Raw genomic sequence first — 14,893 nt, 5'->3', positions numbered from 1 at the left:
GAGGGCGTCGTGGGCGGGCGCCGTTGCGGGGGGCCGCCCGGACGGGGGCCGAGCGGGAGCCGGCGCGTGAGTGTGGGAAGGGGGCGGTTGCCGGGGTAACTGGTGATGGCGGTCAGGGTGAGGGGGGGCCGGGGGCGGTTCGTTGAGGTAATGGCGGGGCTGGAGGGAGCGGGAGGCGTTATGGGGGTAACAGCGGGCCTGGGGGGCTGGTCCGGAGGTACCCGAGGGTCGGTGGCGAGGTTTTGGGGTGCGGGCGGAGGGAGGCTCCGGGCTGGGCCTCGGCCCTGAGGGACACCCCGCCGACCACCCTCTCCCAGCAGCCCCAGTTGTGTGTCCCCCCTTCCCTGCACCTTTTTGGGGTGCTCAGGCAAGCTTCGGCCTTCTCCGGCGGCCTGGGAGGAGCCTTCGCCCCCCCCAGCACCCACTTTTCCAGGGTGGTTCCAAGTGGGTTCAGGTGTTGGGAGGTGCTGGGATAAGCACAGCTCTGGGGGAGCCCAGCCCGGTCACTGTGGACGAGCAGGCAGCATCACGCTGTCTTTGGTGTGTCGGGGGCACCATGAGTGTGTGTGTTTAACAGAAAAATTGACATTTAAAGGATCGCACATAAGGAAACCCTTTTTTTCCCTTCCAGAGGGTGCTGTCCACTTTATCTAATAGCCACTAAGCCAAGCAGTACCTGTGCTGGGTTAATTCTTTGTTATAGAAGTTTTCAGGCTGATGAAATAATCCCGACGTTGGTGGTGCTGGCTCCTGAAGGCTGGGCTGTCGGAAAGAGCAGGCGGGGAGAAACACAAGGTATTTCTTGTACTTAACCGCTTCGTTTTTTGCTAAGCTGCTTTCCGCTGCCTCGGGTCAGGGGGCACTGGAGGGCAGCTGCTCCCCACCTGCTGTCGGCAGGCTGAGGCTTTAGGCTTTGGAGGCTGTTGCTGGGTTTAAAAAAAAACCAAGAAAGAAAAAAATAAATTAGGTTAGGGGGTTTCTGAATGTCAGAGTGGAAGCCAGGCATGTTCCAGAGGAGGCGTGAATTCTGGAAAAGGTGTTTTTTTTCCCCCTCTGCTCTGTCCCGGGAGCCGTCTGCCTGCCTAACGCAGCAGGCGCGGGCGGTGCCTTCGCACCCAGCAGGTGCGGTCGCAAGCTCTCATGATCTGCGATCCCCAGGCGCCGTCACTAATGTTGTTTTTCCATGAGAGTTCACTTGAGAATTTGAGAAGCTTGGCGTAACGACGCACCGTCGCCGTGCGAGGTGAAATCCTCGTTGTTCTGTTGACGCTGAAACGGCAGCGCGTGCCTTACAAAGGTGGCGTGACTCATTAGCTGTGTCAGCACGGCGCTGACGAGCGTTGGCAGCCCTGGAGTCGACGTCTCTGGAGAGGGAGCCTGCTCGTCAGCCGCAGTGACAGGCTGCCTGCTGCGGAAGCCCTGACAACGTACACCGAGATTTCAGGTTCTGGACTTGTTCAGAACTGGCTTGTCTGCAGGGTTCACCAGGGAGCGAGTCAATTGCTGTCACCCGAGCAGGGTTTGCTTCTGATGAACGTCGCTCCCCGCCAGCGCCTGGCTGAGAACCAGAGCTGCTGCAGATGGCCTGGCCGCCATCACCTCTCTGTTCGCTCCCACTTGACCTGCAAACTTGGAAAAAGGCTTTAAACTCCCTCACCAAGTACAGAGTCATCCCATCTCCCACTTCCCTTCTAATAAAAGCGCCATTTATGCAGCCCACTGTGCAGAAATGGTGATAGTGATTAATACTGTCAGCCCTCAAGGGAGACTTTAGCCTCAGGAATCTTTTGTATTAAAATTAATTTGCCGCTCCAACAAGCAGGTATCCAATTATTTACCTTGTCCATCACGGGCGTGGGTGTCAGTGTGGCTGGAAGCGTTTTCTGGCTTAGTTCGTTACCCTGACACACACCGCAGCATCTCATCAGTGCTTGGGGCTCTCTGGCAGCCCTTAACCTGGGTGACCTGCAGGAGAACCTTCTCGAGGTGCCATCGATTTGACTTTACGAGTCAATTTGGCGCAAGCTGTAAGTGGAACCCTCTGAGGTGCTGCTGCAAGAGCGAGCAGCGGTGGAGGGACCTGTTTGCATGTATGTATTTTTATAAATAGATTTAATATTGTTATTTTGTAAAATGATTTTAGGAAAACACATTTCACTGCCAGTGCCCGTAACCTGAAGGGAAATGCTTTTATATGTCAGACTGGGTCAACTGTGGTGACCCAGGCAACTCAAATCTTGCATTTTTCTTTTGTATGAAACAATCTCTGCTTCCTCTTTTGTTACACCTTATGGACATCAGAGAACCTTGCAGTGAATTTCTCCGTAGGGTTTCCCTTTAGAGACGTGCGTTACCTGTCGGCAGTCGAAACTTCCACTGACTCCTGGTGCAGAGCAACCAACCAACTGTTGAGGCTGTGACCCACCCTGGCGAGATGGTGATGGTGGCTCAGGAAGCCGAGCAGGCATGAATCTAATAGTCTCTAGTTTCAAGGGCAGTACAAAAAACCCCCTGTGTGAACATTGGGGATCTTTAAGTTTACTTCTGGTTGATAAAAAGCCACCAGCTCATGCCCATATTAATTTCTCATGGTTAAAAACCAAAGGCTTGATTCTTTGGTTGGACTCGTGTGGATGTTATTGCAAGATCGAGTGTTTCATGTCTGTCGCTGTGCAGGTGTGTCAAACAAAGCCTCTAAAAACTGAGGCTGTGGCAGTTTTGCGCAGCCAGTACAATTCTTACAAGTTTTTTAAGTTAGTGGCTGCTGCAGTTATGTTTTCTCTTCTCTGCTGTTCCTCTAGCCCGCTGCACGTGAGGTGCTGCCGCTGTTGACTCCACCCGTTGCCTCTGGGGCATTAAGGTGATTCCTGTAGGGAGGCTGGCATGTGCTTTGGGGTGCAAGGTGCTCTTCTGCACAGTATATATGCCTGTATAGAAAAATCTCTCTTGTTTTACTCCTGTCCACAGGTACTGAGCCCAGGAGCACCTTTCCCTCGAGGTCTGGCTGTGCCGCCGCCTGCCGATGCACCCGCTCTAGCAGCGGCCAGAGGGACCCCCGCCGGCCGCCATCCGCAGGGCCCTCGGCAGGGAACGGTCACCAGGAGGCACCATGAGGGTCGTGGTCACCAAAGTGCTGTGTCTGCTGGGCATCTGTGTCCTCATGCTGGCTGGGTCCCTTCTCCCCGTCAAGATAATTGAAGCTGATTACGAGAAAGCTCATCGCTCCAAGAAGGTTCTTGCCCTCTGCAATTCTTTTGGAGGAGGAGTCTTCCTGGCCACCTGCTTCAACACCTTGCTGCCTGCCGTGAGAGAAAAGGTAACTGCTTACGAGCCTCTTGCTTACGAGCAATTTTAATGAACCTGTGCTGCTGTTAGGGACCCCTGCACGGGCGGGACTGCCCTCCCCTCCTTTCTCCTGCCTCCTGCAGGAGCTCAGGCCACCAGAGCTCTGCCCCTGTGGACATGGGGGCGAAGGGTCTGTGTCTTGTCAGAGTGGCCCTCGAAGCCTCCTCAGAAACGGCTGTGCTGTGCCTGGTGTTTCAGATCACGAGGGCGAGCTGCGCCCGCCTCCCATTCGGCTACTGCTGACTGCCCAGGTGGAGTAACTGGAGATTTCTTTGATGCAGAAGGAGGCTGAGCATCACTTGGGGTGTGAGGCTCAAGATCCTGACGTCAAGGCTGTGGTTAAAGCGCTTCCAGGCAGCCACTGACCTTCCGCTGGAAGGGAAACAGGTTCCCGGTCTCTTCCACTGAGGCCTGTATACAAGGGTATTAAAGCATCATGGATCGATTTAGCGTCGTTAAGAGTTGTGTGAACGCAGTGGGAATATTCCCCCTTAGAGGGACAAAGGTGACTGATTCCCTGTGGGTTGTTTGCTTCGTTCCAGCTCAATGAAGTTCTCAGGCAGGGGAACGTGACCACGGACTACCCGGTGGCCGAGACCATCATGATGGTTGGCTTCTTTGTGACGGTCTTTGTGGAGCAGCTCGTCTTGACCTTCCAGAAGGAAAAGCCCTCCTTCATTGACTTAGAGACCTTCAATGCTGGTTCAGACGTCGGGAGCGACTCTGAATACGAGAGTCCCTTCATCGCCTCTTCCCGAGGGCGCACGTTGTACAGTGAACACGGTCACCACTCCCACAGCCACAGCCTGAATATCCAGGAGCTCTCCCGCTCCGGCCCCTTACGGCTCATCGGGCTGGTGTTTGCTTTGTGTACGCACTCCATCTTCGAGGGTCTGGCCCTGGGCTTGCAGGAGGAGGGCAGCAAAGTCATGAGCTTGTTCCTAGGAGTTGCCATTCACGAGACGCTGGTAGCGGTGGCACTGGGCATCAGCATGGCCAAGACCTCGCTGCCGCTGAAGGATGCTGCGAAGATGGCTGTGACAGTGAGCCTGATGATTCCTCTGGGCATCAGCATTGGGATGGGGATCGAGAGCACCCAAAACGCAGCCAGCCACATTACTTCCCTGCTCCTGCAAGGCATCGCAGGGGGAACTTTCTTATTCATCACCTTCTTTGAGATCCTGGCGAAGGAGTTGGAAGACAAGAACGACCGTCTCTTGAAGGTTCTCTTCCTGGTGCTGGGCTACACGGCTCTGGCTGGGCTGGTCTTCTTCAAATGGTGAGCACGAGAGCGAGGGGAAGCAAACCTCACCTCCTTCCCTTGCAACAGCACCGGAGATGAGCCTCCCCTTCAGCCAAGGGGGACAGTGAAGCTCAACGGCCATGTGAAACGTCATGGTATTTCCATATTGACCTGAAAAACGATAATTTCTTCCGGTGTCCTCAGAGGGAGAGGAGTGTCCCGGTGTAGGTGTCACAAGGTGTTGTCCTTGTGGGCGCAGCAGCTTGTGCAGAGATTAATCAACACGAACATTAAGAACATGGTTCTCAGGCTGCCTGCAAAGAGCTCGTCAAGCGTGTGGTTTCCTGTTAATCTGCGTAGCCACCCCCCTCCCTCCTTCCCCTCACACCCATTGCAGAAGCCGTGGCTGAGAGTCCGCTTCCTTCGCCCTCAGGCTCTCCGAGAAGGTGAGAAACAGAAACGAAGTCAAAAGCAGGTAGGATCAGGGATTGCGCAGCTGCACTAAGCTGCTTTTGCTAGCTTAGTTTTGAGCAAAACCTGGTCGTAATAGCTGCCAAAAATAACATCCCCTCCGGGGCCGCTCGGCGTGCCTGGTGCCACGGCTCCCCCGAGCAGAGCTTCCATTTTAACCCACAAGTGGCTCTGGGAGCTTTTGTTTCTCAGAGTGATTAACGGAAGAAACGAGGCCAGGCCTCGTCCCGTGCTTCGTTCTCTACATCTCATCCATATGTTGAGCGTTCCCTAAGGAAAACCTCCAGCAGTGTGTTAACATATCATTTGAAAATCCTGCTGTCCCTGTCCGCAGGCCCTTCCGCAGCGCTCCCAGAACCCGGGATCCCTTAGTTTTTTGTAAGAAACGGGCAGCAGCGATTTCCAGCATTAATATTTTAGGGCAAATGCTTGTGTTAAAATGGTCTGCAGTGAAATGGGTTTAGCAGTCGCCATCAAAGCATCTTCAGGGCTGCTCCCAGAGCCTCCACTCTCCCCGCCAGCGGGCTCACGTGGCGGTACGGATGTGAGCGAGAGCTGCGCTGTGCAGAGGCTTTGCAGGGCGATCTGTCGGTGTTTTCAAAGGAGAGAAATCGCTTCCCTGGGGGTTTATGAGGTTGTGGAAAGGCTGATTAGAGGCACTTGCAATCTGAGCAGATCACGCCGTGTCTCCAGAGCGCGGCCCCCAGGGAAGCTCAGCGTGCTGCGGATCCCGTCGTGATCCTTCGGATTCGCCCTCCTGGACGAGGAGCTCGGATCAGAGCCAGGAACCCGCCCTCCCCGCTCCCTCCCGTGGCTGTAACACAAGAGAGCGGCTCCCGCTCCGCAGCCCGGCAGGGTAATGTGGCCGCGCTCCTCACCGGCCTCTCGCAGGGAATGCATTTTAATTAGATGTAGCTTTTGCTTCTGCAGCCGCTTCCGCAGGCAGAGCAAAGCTTTTGGAAGCGCTGATGGAATTATAACGATGTAGAGCGGGCTTAGCCATGGCAGAGTCCCTGTTATCCTGATCCAGGCGGGAAGAAGGATGGGTGAGACTGTGAAGGAGCATCTTGGAGCCAGTGGTTGGCACAGCTGCAGCATATGGAGGCTGATGAGGATCATCTGACAGTTCCTGGTGCTCGGTATCTTAATTGCTGCAGCATACCAAAGTCAATTAATCTTGCTTTGAAAAACCTGGAGTGGAAGGGGGGAGGGAGGGTTATTTTAGGCCTCAGATGACACAAATTAGCAGGGCCTGATGAGAATGTAATTTGCCTTGATGTGGTAAACCTCTGTGTGTTATTTCACTCCTCGCAGGCAGCTCGTGCAGGGCAGCTTCGCTCCCATCGGGTGTTTCTCCAGGCTGGTGGTGGTCCTGGGCAGGTGGGACGGGAGGGGAGAGGCAAGGAGCGATGGGGAGCACAGCGCCGAGCGTTCCCTCTTGGGCAGAGCTGCTGGGTTCCTGCCTCTGCCTCTTAGTTTCTGCAGCTAATGCTTTCCTACAAGGTTTTTTTTCCCACCCCCCATATCTGGGCAAATGCGAGCACTGGTGAAGGCAGGGCCCCGTGGTCACAGTGTATCCCACCACCTCGTTCCCCTTGTCTCATCTTCCTCGTCCTTCTTCCCGCCCGGCCCCATCTGCAGCCCAGGGGCTGATGTACTAAAGCCAAGACAAGCTGTTGATGTGAGGAGATTCCTTAACCAGTGCCCGAAAGATCGTTAGGGATCTCATCGTGCGAGTGGTGATCGGGGATCCCCCGCGCTCCCTGGGGCTGTAGTCAGCCTGACAGCAGGGGGAAGGCGCTGCAGCCTCCATTTTCTGTTTCTGCTGGTGGATTATTGGAGAGGGGAGCAAGAGGGGGGGTCATGAAGCACTTTGAGATGCTGAGCTGTCGCCCCTCTTCCCGCCTTGCTGAGGGGGGCTCAGTGATGCTCAGGGGGGTTTATTCGCCCATGCGCGGCAGCGTGTCGCGCTCCTGGGTTGCTTCAGGAGCGGAGAAGGAGGAGCCCGATCTGCTGCTCCCAATAAAGGCTGTGGCCTTCTCCCCTTTGTGTCACTTGTTTATTTGAAGTCCCCCATTGCTCCACCGGCTGCTCGGTGCGTGTCCGGATCACGCGCCAGGAGCACGTGCACGGCCCTGAGGTGGGCTGAGCCCCCCGAGAGGCAAATCCCACGGCGGGACCGGGTGGGTGGCAGCGTGGGGCTGCTGGCTGGACCCCCACGGACCTGCCCCGAGCTCGGAGATGGGGGACAGGACCCTCCAGTCCCCCCTTCTCCCACCCTGCTTGCCATTGGTGTGATTCAGCCCTGCATGTGCAGCTGGCAGCGTCCCGTTGTGTCAGGCTTGGCGGGGAGCTGGGGACTGAATGAAACGGAGGAGGAGCCGCAGCTAAAATGATCAAGGAAACTCATTCATTTCCTCTAACGAGTAGTATCCGTCCAGCGAACAGCGCTGCGGGCGCTGCAGGGATGGGAGGCTGCCCGGCGGGGTGGCCACCCAGGGGCCTGTCCCCAAGGGGGAAGGCTGGTGTCCTCAACGGGGGGCCTGGGGGAGTGGTGGCCGTGGCCCCCTCCTTGCTCCCGTGGGTCCAGCAGCCCCTCCATGGGATGCGTGGGTGCTGCCGTGGCCCTGCTCCTCTGCTGGCAGCTATTAATAGCAGCTGCGGATTTTAATTGCTGCCACTCAGGAGTGAGTGTGAGTCACCCAGCCCAGCCTGGCAGCCCCCGGCCCCACTCCCCAGCACCGGCAGACCCCAACCCTGGCAGGGGGCTTGAACTCCCGGGGCCTGTGGTCGCCTCCAGCCCCGCCGTCCCCCGTGGCGGGGTGGGGAGCCGGCTTTCCTCCAGCAGCAGCTCTCGGGGGGCTGCAGCTCAGCTGTAGGACACTCGGAGCGGGCACTGTCCCCTCCGCAGTGTGGCCTCGCTGGGGACGGTCAGCCCTTGAGCCCGTACCACTGAACTGCTCAGGCCTTGATCCCGCTCGGCTGGCATCGGGGAGGTGGGCTGGGGGTCCCACAGCCCCGCCCCGGGTGCCACCCAAGGACCCCCAGTGTGTCCCCTCGCAGAGGGGTGGTGGCCTGGGTGCTGCTGTGAGGGGCTGCCGGGGTTTTGGGGCTCCTGACCCCGCTCTGCCACAGCAGCCAGTGAGGGGATGCTGCCAGTGGTGACAGAGCCCCTGCGGTGCCACCAGGCCAACAGCGGCCACCCCCTGCTGCCATGGGGGCTTACGCCACCCTGCCACTGCCTGCGCCCTGCCAGCTCGGGGTGTCGGTGTCTGTCGGTCCTGTCTGTGTGTCCCTGTGTACCCTGTCGCCATCTGCGGGTCTCTGTCCCCATCCACATGTCCCTGCACTGTGCATCCGTGTCTCCCTTCACACATGTCTGTGTCTCTACCTGTGCCGTGCCCGTGTGTGGTCCCTGTCCATCTGTCCCCTTCCCATCTGCCCATGTCTGTCTGTCCCCTTCCCTGTCAGCCTGTCCCTGTCTGTGCATCCCATCCCTGTGTATCACGGTCCATCTGTCCCCATCCCCATGTCTCCCCATCCTTGGCCATCTGTCCCTGTCTGTGCATCCCCATCCATTCTGTCCCTGTCCGTCTGTCCCCATCCCTGTCAGTGTGTCCCCGTCCCCATCTGTCTGTCCCTGTCTGTGCATCCCCATCCCTGTCTGTCTCTGTCCGTGTCCGTCTGTCCTCATCTCTTTTTGTGTGCCCCCATCCCTGTGTGTCCCCATCCTTGTCCGTCTGTCCCTGCCTATGTATCCCATCCCCGCGTATTCCTGTCTGTCTGTTTCTATCCCCGTGTGTCCCCATCCTTGTCTGTCTGTCCCTGTCTGTCTGTCCACACCCCTGTTCTTGCGTGCCCATCCCCGTCCATCTGTCCCTGACAGTGCATCCCCATCCCGTCTGCCCCTGTCCGTAGGTCCCCACCCCTGTCGGCCTGTCCCTGTCTGTGCATCCCATCCCCGTGTAGCCCAGTCCGCCTGTCCCCGTCCGTCTGTCCCCGGCGCTGCCGCCGCCCCGTCCCGGAGCCGCTCGGGGCTGGGCCCGGGGGTCCGGCGGCCCCGGGCGGGGCGGGCGCGGCGGGCGGGGCCGGCGGCGGGGCGGGATCGGCTCTGCGGCGGCCGCACCGCACCGCACCGAGCCGCGCCGAGCCGAGCCGCGCCGCACCGCGCCGCAGCGCACCGCACCGCGCCCCGCCGCCCCCCGCCGCCCCCGGCGGACCGGAGCCGCCGCGCGGGGCCGCCCCGGGCCGGGCCATGCGCTGAGGCCGCCGCGCAGCCCCGCAGCCAAGGGCGGATCCCGGGCAGGACACGGTGAGGCGGCGGCGGAGCACCGCAATGCGACCGGCGCGGGGGGGGCCCGGCACGGGCAGGGCACGGCGGGGGAGGGGGCCGGGACCCCGGCCGGGGCGGTGGGACCCCGGTGCCTGCCCCTGCCCGCCCTCCTGCCCCCGCTCCCCCATCTCCAGCCCCGCCGTCCCTCCATCCCGCCCCCTCCTGCCCCCCATCCCCATCCCGCCCCTCTCCTGGCCCCCATCTCGCCCCTCTCCTGCCCCCCCATCCCCATCCCGCCCCTCTCCTGCCCCCCCATGCCCATCCCGCCCCTCTCCTGACCCCATCGCGCGCCTCTTCTGCCCCCCATCCCGTCCCTCTCCTGCCCCCCCGTGCCCATCCCGCCCCTCTTCTGCTACCCCATCCCGTCCCTCTCCTGCTCCCATCCCCATCCCGCCCCTCTCCTGCCCCCCATCCCCATCCTGCCCCTCTCCTGCCCCACCATCCCCATCCCGTCCCTCTCCTGCCCCCATCCCCATCCCGCCCCTCTCCTGCCCCCCCATCCCCATCCTCCCCCTCCCCCTCCATCCCCACCCCAGACCCCCCACCTGCTCTTTGTCTCCCCCAGCGCTGGGATCGGACTGGGAGGATGCTGGGGGGCCTCTGGGGAGGGTGCAGAGCCCCCCGACAGGATCAAGCCCAGGCTGCGCCCCCAGCTGGTGGGTGCCCCATCCCGGGAGCCGAGGGGAGGCCGTGCCCTGGACCCGCAGGCACGGAGTGCTGTTTGGGGTTGGGGCGCTGCTGTGCACAGGCCAAGGGGCCTTTGGGCACCCCCGGGTGCCGTGAAGGGCCCCCCAGCCCAGCCTCTCGCTCCCAGCACCCCACACCGTGGCTGCGAGGCCAGGGGCACGTTCAGCTGCGCCGTGGGCAGGTGGGATGGGCAGGGTTTGATGTTGCCACGACCCCTGCCCCCGGCCCCGTGTGCCAGCGACCCTTCCAACGTGGTGGGATTCGAGGGGCGTTTTTCCGCCCTGTGCCCGGAGGCGCAGTGACGGGCTCCTTCCCCAGGTCCCAAGCCCTTGCTCGCTCGGCTCCCCAGGCACCAGCACCTGCCCGGGTGTTTGGGGATGTGCCGGGGTATTGGGGCTGCCTGTGGGACCCCGACCCGCCAATGCCGCGGGGTGGGGTGCAGCAGCCGCGGGAAGGGGCTGATGCCCCCAGAGGTGCCTGGGGATGAGGGAGCTGCGGTGCCTGCCAGTGTGGGGCCACCCGAGGGGGCTTTGCTGTCCCCCCCTTCCAGGTCTGTGGGTCCCTGAGTTGAGGTGGAGGGTGGCGAGAGCGGAGCTGCCTGGGGACAGACCTGACCCCCTCCAGCATCTGCCCGGAGCAGCGCCCAGGAGCCCCTTCCCTCCCCTCCCACCCCGCTCGTCGCCTGTGGCAGGCACCATTGGGAACCCCGTCCCACGGCCCCGAGGGTCCGTGATGCCCCCGCGTGCACCAGGGACACCTTGCAGGGCAGAGCCGATGCTGCTGTTCCTGTGCTGCAACAGGGAAACTGAGGCAGGGCCCGGCCGAGGCGATGCTCAGCCTGAGGCTCAGCGTCGGCAGTGTTTTGTGCCCCCTCGTTTCACACCCTGGAGCTGCGTCACTCGCGGGGGGAGCACAGGTGGGGACCCTGCCCAAGGCTGTGAATCCCCTGCGAGTGGGTGCCGAGGTTTGGCAGCACAAGGGCGGCCATGGAGGTCTCTGAGCCTGCAGGCCACGAGCCGGTGGCCATGCCATGTCCCCGGGTGCCCGCATCTCTCTGTTCTCCCTGGGTGGGAGCGGAGCAGAGGCATGGCACGGGGTAGGACAGGGTGGCGGGGGGTGGCAGGGCACCGGGCAGCATGGCAGGTGCCAAGGTCTGTGCCTGAAATGGCACCTCCATACTGGGTAGCCACAGCAGCTGCGTGTGGGAGAGCTGGAGGGGCTGGTTGGGTGCTTCGGGTGCCGCTAGGTCCTCGCTGGGCTGGCGGCTGCCCCCGCGGGGCTGCTTCTGCTGCCTGGGGGCTCTGGGGGTCCCCCAGGTGCCTTGTGTTCTCCTCCCGGGCACAGGCTGCCCCGGCAGCCTCGGCCGCAGCTGCTGCGCCGGTGGCCGTGGCTCGGCCATATGGCCGCAGTGGGCAGCTGGTAAAAATAGCAAATGCTGCTGCACCCACCCCAGGCGGGCGGCGAGCACCATCCCGCCCCGGCCACCTGGCAAGGGCATCTCAAGGGCATGGGGGCAGCCGGGACCCCCCAGTTGTGTTGGCCTGGTCGGAGCAGGGGGGGCTGCATCTCAAAGAGGGCAGCGAGCCAGCGTCAGGGGGGGCTGCCCCACTCCCCTCGCAGGGTAGTGCCCGGGGGGGGGTCCATCCCGAAGCCCCCACTCCCGGCATGACGCCTCCCTCTGCCCTCTCCCTTGCAGCGGCGGCAGCATCCCCAGGACAAGATGCCGGAGCAGAGCAACGACTACCGGGTGGTGGTGTTCGGCGCCGGCGGCGTGGGCAAGAGCTCGCTGGTGCTGCGCTTCGTGAAGGGGACCTTCCGGGACACCTACATCCCCACCATCGAGGACACCTACCGCCAGGTCATCAGCTGCGACAAGAGCGTCTGCACCCTGCAGATCACCGACACCACGGGCAGCCACCAGTTCCCGGCCATGCAGCGCCTCTCCATCTCCAAGGGCCATGCCTTCATTCTGGTCTTCTCCGTCACCAGCAAGCAGTCCCTGGAGGAGCTGAAGCCCATCTACCAGCAGATCGTGCAGATCAAGGGCAGCGTGGAGAGCATCCCCATCATGCTGGTGGGCAACAAGTGCGACGAGACCCAGCGGGAGGTGGAGAGCAGGGAGGGGGAGGCCGTGGCCAAGGAGTGGAAATGCGCCTTCATGGAGACCTCGGCCAAGATGAACTACAACGTCAAGGAGCTCTTCCAGGAGCTGCTGAACCTGGAGAAGAGGAGGAACGTGAGCCTCACCATCGACGGGAAGCGCTCCAGCAAGCAGAAGAGGACAGACAAAATCAAGGGGAAGTGCAGCATCATGTAGAGCCCCGGACTGGCCCGTACCCCCGCCCCAGTCCCCCCCTCTCCCCCCCCATGACTGGACGTGGCATCGCAGCGGGGCCGTCCCCTCGTCCTCCGTGCCATCACTGTGACTGTGCGGGGACGCCGCAGCGTGCCGGCGGTGTGGGCTGCGCTCGCCCCAGGTCTGAGGGCACAGACGGGGCACCCCACCGAGCCGAGGGATGCTCGGCTGCCCCGCGCCCGGCACAACGGGGCCGGGGACACGCGTCCAGGGGAGCACACGGACAGACACACACCCCCTACCCCCACTCTGCAGCACAACTGACGGCACTGGCAGGTCCCTGTCCCCATCCCCATCCCCTCCCCAGAGGGGGACCCCCACGGCGATCCTCGTGGGTGGGAAGGACGGTGCGATGTGGGGGTGTCCGGTGTCACCCTTGGGGACAGTCACACGCGTCCCAGGCCCTCCCTGTGCCCCCGTCCCAACGCCATAGCGCTCTGCTCCTGCAGGCAGAGCCCCGGGGCGGGAGCAGCCCCCGCACGGTGCCCGCTGTCCCCAAGCCCCCCGCCCCGTCCTGGCACCGCGCCCCTGTCCCAGCGCCGCAGCCCGGAGCCACCAGCCCAAGCACAAAGCATCGGGTCCGAGGGAGGTCCTGACCCAGCACAATCCTGGTGAGCTCCGGTGGGAGGACCGCCCCCCCCCCCCAGCCCTGCGGTCAGACGGGCCCCCCCACACCCCCCCGCTGCCCCTTTCCCACGCACGATGAGCCCCACAGCCCGGCTGGGCCGCGATGCCACGGTGATGGGCGCTGCCGCGCTCTGCCGTGGTGCCCGCACCAGCGGTCAGCGTCCCCTCGCTCCCGCAGCATCCCTGCTGGGGGTGGCCTGGCCCCACACCCCGGGGACCCCCGACCCCCCCCTCCCAGCTCTGGTGCAACCCAGCTTGTTCCCCCACGGCCGGAGCGGGGCCTCCCCGCTGTCACCAGCCCTTCGTCCCAGCGGGGTTTGTCCCATCTCTCCGGCCCCGCTCATCCTCCACTGGGGCCCTGGGGGTGTCCCTGGGGGGGTGGTCCCCAGGGGAGGGGTCCCGGGCAGGCTGGGCTCCCACGCTGCGCCCACTCCTGGCTTTTTACAACACGACCCAAGCGCCCAGGGGACAAGGTGACGTTACGATGTAGCCTTTATTCTAGAAATAGTCTTCCTTCAATAAAGAGATGAGAAACGCTCCTGCGTCCCCACGCAGCAGCACCCGGCGGGGCTGGGGGCCACGCGGGGGGCCACGGCCTGGCGCCAAGGGGTGAAAGGAGGGATGGGGGTGCACGCGTGTGCTTGTGCGTGCACGCGCAGGGGCGCGTCGGTGCGTGCGCGGCTGCGTGCGCGCGCAGGTGTGTAAGGACACGCGCGCGTGTCCGGGCAGCTGGGCCGATGCACACCCGTGCACGTGCGCACCCCGTGCGCGCGCACGTGCCGTACCGCGGGCACGCGTGGGCGCCTGCGTGCCCGCGCGCCGCGGCAGCCCCCCGCCACCGGTGGGTGCCCCCCGCCCCTCGCTGCCAGCGCGGGCTGGCGTCCCCGTGGGGAGGGGGTGGGAGAGCGGGGCGTGCGTCATCATGCCTGTTGCCATGGAAACCATCTGCTCCCCGGGCGCGGGAACCGCGTGGGCACGCAGGCGGGGGCGGGGGGGCGGCGGGGGGAGCGGGGCTGCCACAGGCTGCAAGGGCCTTGGCAAGGGCGCAGCTCCGTGGGGGTGTCACAGCTCTGCGGGGATGGCCGTGGCTCCGTGGGGAAAATCACGGCTCTGTGGGGACAGTCAAAGCTCTGCAGGGACATCACGGCTCTGTGGGGACGGTCATGGCTCCATGGGGACAGCCGCTGGTCCCTGGTGACAGTCACAGCTCCGTGGGATGGTCATGGCTCCGTGGGATAGTCACAGGTCCGTGGGGCTGCTCAGAGCTCCGTGGGGACAGTCACAGCTCTGTGGGTATGGCTGTGGCTCCATGGGGACCTCATGGCTCGGTGGGGACATCACATCTCGGTGGGGACAGTCGCAGCTCTGCAGGGATGTCACAGCTCCCTGGCACCAGCCACGGGAACTGCTCCTGTCCCCACGTCCCTCCGTGGGCTGGGGGCACCCGCGACCTTCGGTGGGCGCCAGGGCAGGAGAGCGGGATGGGCACACGCAGGCGCGGGGACGTTTGGTGCCGGTCCCCACCCTCTGGGACCCCCCAGGGCTGTGGAAGCCCAGGGAAGGCTGGGGGGCTCACAGGTATTTTGGGGGGGGCACTGTCCCACCTCAGGACTCCTGCACCGAGACACCCCCAGGGTTACAGCAGCTCTGCAACACCTTCAGCCTGGGGACAGAATATGTCTGCCGCCCATTCCCAGGTCTCCTGTCCCCCATCTCTGTCCCCCCCTTCTGACCCCCGCTGTGCCCCCACCCTGGCCAGTGCAGATGGAGACCCGTGCCCCTTGAGTCGCCGTGGAGCAGGAGAGGCTCTTTGGGGACCTGCTCAGTATGG

At 62.9% G+C, this 14,893-nt stretch overlaps 2 protein-coding genes across 9 annotated transcripts; both read left to right on the top strand.

Annotated features, from left to right (window-relative positions):
- The first annotated feature begins 8 nt into the window (after window positions 1–8).
- On the top strand, window positions 9–7,108 carry SLC39A3 (solute carrier family 39 member 3). Of its 8 annotated transcripts, none has more exons than XM_075077026.1 (5): window positions 9–66; window positions 632–795; window positions 2,329–2,860; window positions 2,968–3,316; window positions 3,888–7,108. In XM_075077026.1, the coding sequence occupies exons 4-5, from the start codon at window positions 3,110–3,112 to the stop codon at window positions 4,626–4,628; spliced, it is 948 nt and encodes a 315-aa protein (XP_074933127.1). In that variant the 5' UTR covers window positions 9–66; window positions 632–795; window positions 2,329–2,860; window positions 2,968–3,109; the 3' UTR covers window positions 4,629–7,108. The 8 variants fall into 8 exon arrangements, with proteins under 8 accessions (XP_074933127.1, XP_074933129.1, XP_074933128.1 ...); XM_075077028.1 differs by having other exon boundaries at window positions 2,936–3,316; XM_075077030.1 differs by having other exon boundaries at window positions 62–95.
- A 1,961-nt stretch (window positions 7,109–9,069) lies between these two features.
- DIRAS1 (DIRAS family GTPase 1) lies at window positions 9,070–13,600 on the top strand. Its single transcript, XM_075077394.1, has 2 exons — window positions 9,070–9,371; window positions 11,776–13,600. The coding sequence occupies exon 2, from the start codon at window positions 11,800–11,802 to the stop codon at window positions 12,394–12,396; it is 597 nt and encodes a 198-aa protein (XP_074933495.1). The 5' UTR covers window positions 9,070–9,371; window positions 11,776–11,799; the 3' UTR covers window positions 12,397–13,600.
- The last annotated feature ends 1,293 nt before the right edge of the window (window positions 13,601–14,893 follow it).

This window comes from Phalacrocorax aristotelis, chromosome W (genome assembly GCF_949628215.1).
Source record: "Phalacrocorax aristotelis chromosome W, bGulAri2.1, whole genome shotgun sequence".
Classification (NCBI taxonomy): Eukaryota; Metazoa; Chordata; class Aves; order Suliformes; family Phalacrocoracidae; genus Phalacrocorax; species Phalacrocorax aristotelis.
This window is presented reverse-complemented; position numbering and strand designations above follow the sequence as displayed.

Excerpts from the sequence above, each read along its gene's own strand:
- SLC39A3 (XM_075077027.1), top strand. The coding sequence starts at position 3,110 with ATGAGGGTCGTGGTCACCAAAGTGCTGTGTCTGCTGGGCATCTGTGTC. Across the intron at positions 3,317-3,887 it reads TGCCTGCCGTGAGAGAAAAG|CTCAATGAAGTTCTCAGGCA; the intron begins GTAACTGCTTAC and ends GCTTCGTTCCAG.
- DIRAS1 (XM_075077394.1), top strand. The coding sequence starts at position 11,800 with ATGCCGGAGCAGAGCAACGACTACCGGGTGGTGGTGTTCGGCGCCGGC.